Below are 6,754 nucleotides of genomic sequence, written 5' to 3'. Positions count from 1 at the left end.
TCTAGCAATGATACTGCAATTCTAAACTGGTCCTGAAGCTGACTCAGTTCTTGTAGATGCAAATATTATCACTGAATATGGTCCAAAAATGTGATCTAAGATTTTCCAGCAAAAGTAGGGCCAGAAACCCAGGGAGAGAAGAAGTAGACTCTTCATTCATTGTATTAGATTAGAAGTAATAAAAAGGGGCCACTGGCTGCTCTGAAAAGCCATCTTTGCATTGTTCCTGTGGCTCCCTCTCCGCTCGCTGCAACCACCTTCGCCGCGCCTCCTCCACCGCCGTGGACTCCGGCAGCTTCTTCGCCAGAGTCCTCCAACTCTCGCTTTAAAAAAAAAAAATGCGCTGCATAGGATCACCAGCGTGCCCCACCGTGTCAGACACGGCTGTGGACACCAGCTCCGAGATCACCACCAAGGACTTAAAGGAGAAGAAGGAAGTTGTGGAGGAGGCAGAGCATGGAAGAGATGCACCTGCGAATGGGAACGCTAATGAGGAAAATGGGGAGCAGGAGGCTGACAATGAGGTAGATGAAGAAGAGGAAGAAGGAGGGGAGGAGGAGGAGGAGGAGGAGGAAGAGGAAGGTGATGGTGAGGAAGAGGATGGAGATGAAGATGAGGAGGCTGAGGCAGCTACAGGCAAACGGGCAGCTGAAGATGATGAGGATGACGATGTTGACACCAAGAAACAGAAGACCGATGAGGATGACTAGTCAGCAAAATAAGGAAAAGTTAAAGGCCTCTGTGACCTCTTCACCCTCCACTTCCCGTCTCAGAATCTAAACGTGGTCACCTTCCAGTAGAGACTTCCGCCCACCTGCCCACCCACCCACCTCAGGCAGCGCCACCTGCAGATGACAGGCACTCTCCACCACCCAACCAAAACCACAACGTGAATTTGCAACACGGGAGGAAAAAAGAACCAAAACTTCCAAGGCCCTGCTTTTTTTCTTAAAAGTACTTTAAAAAGGAAAATGTGTTTGTATTTTTTATTTACATTTTATATTTTTGTACATATTGTTAGGGGTCAGCCATTTTTAATGATCTTGGGATGACCAAACCAGCCTTTGGAGCATTCTCTGTCCTACTTCTGACTTTACTTGTGGTGTGACCATGTTCACTATAATCTCAAAGGAGAAAAAAAACCTTGTAAAAAAAGCAAAAACAATAACAAAAAAAAAACCAATCTTATTCCGAGCATTCCAGTAACTTTTTGTGTATGTACTTAGCTGTACTATAAGTAGTTGGTTTGTATGAGATGGTTAAAAAGGCCAAAGATAAAAAGGTTTCTTTTTTTTCCCTTTTTTTGTCTATGAAATTGCTGTTTATTTATTTATTTACTTTTGACCTGTTCGATGTATGTGTGAAACAATGTTGTCCACAATAAACAGGAATTTTATTTTGCTGAGTTGTTCTAAAAAAAAAAAAAAAGAAGTAATAAAAAGGGAAATAGCAAGTCCATTTCTTGTAAACCAGGATGGCAGCTCCGTAAAAGCAGAGACCATGTTGTTTATTTGTTTGGTTGGTTATCATTGTATTCGTAGTACCCAGCATGATGCCCAGAATTAATGAAGCCTGAAAGATTTGGAAAAGGAAGACCAAATGATGCTCTCAGAGTCAGGATCAGATAATATCTCTGAGTTGCCCAGCCCTGGGTTTTGTATGGAAGTAGATTGCCTCTACATCTGCTATTTTAACAGATATGGTGCACCTTGGTCATGTTTGCCTGTCCAACATCTATTCCCTTTTTCTAGAAGGTCCCCAATTTCCTTTGGGGAACATCCTCTCCTCATTTTGTGTCCTCCTTTTGGGAGAGTGAATCCTGGTAAACACCGCCCACATGAAAGGTGAAGAAAGCACATCCTTCTTTTGTTTGCCCCACCCTCCCATTTGGACCAATGTGACCTAAAGTCACCAATCTGATGATCTCTCCCAGGACTTTGACTCTTGGACAAGTGCCAAGGAGGGAAGAGCTGGTTGGAGCTCATTTATTTTGGTGGTTAGTTCTCCAGACAGTTTCTGCCACAAACCCTTGCCGATGTCCTTGCTGCCTAGCCCACTGGAGCTCCTTACTTTGTCTAAGCCTGGTCGCTCAACCTCCAGCCAGGTCTCTGAGCTGCTAATGACCTTCCAATGAATTCCCTTTTGTGTAAGTAGGCCAGCATTAACTTGCACTGCACGCAACCAAGGCCTTTATCTGATAGTGCAGGTGGGCTGCTTCCCCGGCTAAATGGTCTGGTTTCTCTCACTTCATTTCTTTTCCTCGGCTGCAGTTCTGCTTGTCCCTTTTAAAAATGCTGTCCTGGAAGCTTCCTCTTTTAATACCCATTCCAAGCAATGGTTATTTGTCCTTTCCATTCCCATTCCTTGTAATGGACAGTGATAAGGTTGTTCCTTCCTTCTCTGCAGCGAATCCTCCTTTTCTGTCACTGATTCCTCACCTCCAGCAGCTTGACTGTGCTTTGGCCATCATTGATTGATTGGTCAAGCATTAGCCATCTTACCCTAAACTGGGCCAATCAGATTTCTCTTTCTGGTAGCTTATGTTTGACCTAGGGAATGTGAAAGTTGTAGGTTGCTGCAAGCTGAGCCTCCAAAGTAACTTGATGCTAAGAGGAAGGTTTGTAATTTTCGTTGCTGAGGTTTGAGATTTTTTTTCTGGGTCCTAACACTTACCTATCTTGAGGAGAGTTCCAATAAATCTGCCTTTCTAGATGAAGTTTTCTATTATTGGCTTATGTTATCTGCAACCAAACACATCTTAATTAACAGTTTCCATGTGATAAAAGGCTTTTTGGAGACAGTAGCAGATTTTCATTCATTCATGCATTTATTCACTCATCATTTATTGGGCACTTACTATGTGCCAGGCACTGTGCTAGGTGCTATGAACCTAAAAATGAATTTGACAATTCCCTGAACTCAAGGAGCCTGCTCTCTGTCTAGTTGGGGTGTAAATGTATTCAATCAATCATTCATTCATTTGATAAATAATTCATTCATTCAACTAATAATCACCAGCAGTTATTAAATATTATGTAACAGGCCCTGATACTAAATGCTTTTCTAATAGGTATGTCCCATTTTACAGATGAAGGAACTGAGTCACAGAGAGGTTAGGCAACTTTGCCAAAGTCACAAGGCTTCTAAGTGCTAGAGCTGGATCTCCAATCCTCTCTAACCGCAGAACTCTGGCTTCTCACCACCGTGTAACCTCCCTTTCAAAATAGAATCCCAAAGCAATGCCCCACATGCTTACACAAGTGTGTGGAGTTTGGAGGTCAACAAAGGTTTTACAGTTGAAGTGGTTTGAGCAATCTTGGAGGAAGAGAAGAGTTGTAACCCTGGTGCCTAACATGGTATTTTGCATATGAACTCAGTAAAATGATGATGAGGCTGCTTATGCATCTGGAAGGAGTTGTTTTTCTGCTTACACAGAGCCTGGGGTGTTTCCTACTGCCTTCTGAGGCATCCTTTTTGTGATTTAGCAATGGCGTGCAAGGACATCATTTGTGTAGTGTATCATTGATGCTCACAAAAGGCTTTTGAGGTAGTAGTATTGACTTCATAAGATGGGTGAAGAAACCAAGGCTGATGTTGCATGACTCGTCCAAGACCACACATGGTGAATAAGTGGCAGAACCAGCCAAGGACCTGGTATTCTGCCCTCCGGAGGGAGAGATTGGCTAACAGGATACCTCTAATCTAGTCAGGCTTCTTTACTCTGAGTCTCCAATTTAAGGCTTTGCTCTTTACAGCCTCTACACCTGAGCTTCTGAAGGTTCCCTCTCCCAGAGACATCCTCCCATTCTTTCTCATTTCCAACTTTCTAAATCCTTATCATCCTTAAGATTAAGCTCATGCCACATCCTCCTCTCAAGTGGTCTCCAATTCATTCAGCCCACTACGTAAATGTCAATTAAAATCCCTTAGCCATGTTTCCAATTAGATTCTTGCCCTGAAAGTGTCTTATTTAGAAAGTCCAGACTCATCACTGTCATCCAGCCTTCCTCATCAGAACTCCTGTTGCCTAATCTCTCCAGCCTGCAGTCGGCCTTTTATTGTTGTTTACTATGTGAACATCTTGTCTTTCATTAGAATGTGAGGCACAAACCACATGCTTCTTCTTTTTTTAAATTTTTTAAAATATATTTTATTGATTTTAGAGATGAAGGGAGAGGGAGAGAGAGCTAGAAACATTAATGATGAGAGAATCATTGATCGGCTGCCTCCTGCACACCTCCTACTAGGGATCGAGCCTGCAACCCAGGCATGTGCCCTTGGCTGGAATCGAACCTGAGACCCTTCAGTCCGCAGGCCAACGCTCTATCCATTGAGCCAAACCAGCTAGGGCCACATGCTTCTTCTTCTTCTTTTTTTTTTTTTTAATATATCTTTTATTGATTTTTTACAGAGAGGAAGGATAGAGAGTCAGAAACATTGATAAGAGAGAAACATCAATGAGCTGCCTCCTGCACACCTCCCACCAGGGATGTGCCCACAACTAAGGTACATGACTAAGGTACATGCCCTTGACCAGAATCGAACCTGGGACCTTTCAGTCCCCAGGCTGATGCTCTATCCATTGAGCCAAACAGGTCAGGGCCACATGCTTCTTTTTTAGCTTCATATCGCAAACTTGGGTTCTTTGGGATCATGTTGTTTGTTAGTTCAAAGAGGATATGTGCTCTGCCCACCTGCTGTTAGATTGTTTAGCTCCTAAATCATGCAAAACTGCTAACTTGTCAAATCCCCTTTCTAAAGCTCCTGGAGGGTCGGAGAAGAATGTAGGGGCTCTCACAGGCACATTCAGCAATTAATAATAACCAACACTTATTCATGTTTACTAATTGCCAGGTCCTGAACAAAATACACTACACGTATCAACTCATTAAATCCTCAGGACATCTATTACCCCCCTGAACAGATGAAGACGTATAGAGGTCACTCTGCTCATAAGTGGTGCAGCCAGTATTCAAACGCAGCCTGAGCTGAGTCCATACTTTTAACTCCAACACTAAATCCTTTATGGGTAACCAAAAGTCTCTTGCTATAATATACATCCATTTCCTTTCTTTCTAACCTGTGTAGGAAGATAGGATTAAAGGGGTGAGAAAATAATACAGGATTTATTATACTTTTAGTCACGCAGTGATGGCGAACCTATGACACACGCGTGTCAGAGGTGACACGCGAACTCTTTTTTTGGGTTGATTTTTCTTTGTTAAATGGCATTTAAATATATAAAATAAATATCAAAAATATAAGTCTTTGTTTTACTATCGTTGCAAATATCAAAAAATTTCTATATGTGACACGGCACCAGAGTTAAGTTAGAGTTTTTCAAAATGCTGACATGCCGAGCTCAAAAGGTTCGCCATCACTAGAATCTAGTGTGAGCCAGGTATCATGATAGGTGGACAATGCTTTATTAAAATAATTCTTGCAATGAGTCTATGAAGCAGGAAGTATTAACTCCATTTTAAAGAATGTGGCTCCTAAAGTTGTGAAGTATTCAAGGTTTAGCTTCCCGTTATTGGCAGAGTTGGAAGGAAACCAGGTTTCCTGACTTTCAAGGAAGTGCTCTTTAAAGGAAATTGAACACAAAACATTGATAGAGACAGTGTGGAGGGCAAAGGGACATTTGAATGACTACTTAAGAAATGTGTTAATGCAGTGTAACGTATATGATTGTTTAACCACTACATTGTAACCTGAAACTAATACAAATTCATGTCGAATGTAAACTGTAATTGAAAAATAAGGTTTAAAAAATATGAAAAAAATGTTGGCAGCTGCGGGAAAAAAGATGTGTTAATGTAAACTGAATAATGGTGAGATAATGTAAAAAATACTACTATAAGAACAACACCCATAGAGGAATTAATTAAATAAAGGAGCCCTGTCTTGGCCTGGAATTAAACCCGCGAATTTACCCGGAGGCAAGAGAGAGGGGGCGCCAGCTGTCCAGGAAAACCAGGGAACCCGCTCCAGAGACGGGCTCGGCCCCCTTTTTTACCCTCACACGCCAATTGGCTAATTTTCCTAGGCCCCGCCTCCTCGTCAGGGTGGACCATTAAGCAAAAGCCAAGCCAATCGGGTGCCAGGTCCACGAGTCCCTCCTAAAGGCCCCTGGACAAGGCGACCAGCTTTACTCTCGCCTGTGATTGGCCAGGCGGCAGCATGGGGTCCGCCTCCTCCTCCTCCAGATTGGTCAGCGGTCCGTAATCTCCTGACCCTCCTTCCAGCCCCGGCCCGGACTTCCCGCGGGCGGCCGGGCCTCCGCGGGAGTGGGCCCCGCCCCCTTGTGACAGCCGGGAATTGGCGGCAGCGTGCAGCCATTTCCGGTTTCGGGGAGGTGGGTGGGGTGCGGAGCGGGACTTGGAGCCGCCGCCGCTTCGGCCACCGCCTACAGAGTCTGTCTTGCGCCTGGTGCTGCCTGGACCATGCGGCCGGAGCCCGGAGGCTGCTGCTGCCGTCGCCCGCTGCGGGCGAACGGCTGCGTGGCGAACGGGGAGGTGCGGAACGGGTACGTGAGGAGCAGCGCCGCTGCCGCCGCTGCCGCAGCCGGCCAGGTACGGTGGGAGCGGGCGGCCGGGCCGGAGCTGTGGGCCGGGACCCCGCGAGCTGGCACCCGCGCGGAGCCGGAGCCGGGCGGGCGAGTCGCGTGACCGGCGCCTGGCGCACGTTCCGCGCGCTCAGGTGTTGTGCTGCGGCGTTCTGCGCTGCGGACTGTCCGGAGCTGGAGCCTCAGGCG

At 45.3% G+C, this 6,754-nt stretch overlaps 2 protein-coding genes across 3 annotated transcripts in view; both read left to right on the top strand.

Moving 5' to 3' along the window:
* Window positions 1-323: 323 nt before the first annotated feature.
* On the top strand, window positions 324-1,315 carry LOC102433340 (prothymosin alpha-like). Its single transcript, XM_014454287.2, has one exon. It carries the CDS (start codon window positions 339-341, stop codon window positions 708-710), a length of 372 nt encoding a protein of 123 aa, XP_014309773.1. The 5' UTR covers window positions 324-338; the 3' UTR covers window positions 711-1,315.
* A 5,038-nt stretch (window positions 1,316-6,353) lies between these two features.
* SPTLC2 (serine palmitoyltransferase long chain base subunit 2) overlaps window positions 6,354-6,754 on the top strand; it is a 92,538-nt gene continuing 92,137 nt past the window's right edge. Inside the window, exon 1 of one of the 2 annotated variants that reach the window (XM_023752489.1) lies at window positions 6,354-6,572. In XM_023752489.1, the coding sequence (XP_023608257.1) occupies window positions 6,444-6,572 (129 nt within the window). In that variant the 5' untranslated portion in view covers window positions 6,354-6,443. The remainder of the gene's footprint in view (window positions 6,573-6,754) is intronic. The other variant, XM_006086957.3, reaches the window with a different exon arrangement.

The sequence above is a fragment of the Myotis lucifugus genome, unplaced genomic scaffold, assembly GCF_000147115.1.
Source record: "Myotis lucifugus unplaced genomic scaffold, Myoluc2.0 scaffold_34, whole genome shotgun sequence".
Classification (NCBI taxonomy): domain Eukaryota; kingdom Metazoa; phylum Chordata; class Mammalia; order Chiroptera; family Vespertilionidae; genus Myotis; species Myotis lucifugus.
Note: the sequence above shows the minus strand (reverse complement) of the source record. Positions and strands in the feature narration are given on the sequence as shown.

Excerpts from the sequence above, each read along its gene's own strand:
- LOC102433340 (XM_014454287.2), top strand. The coding sequence starts at position 339 with ATGCGCTGCATAGGATCACCAGCGTGCCCCACCGTGTCAGACACGGCT.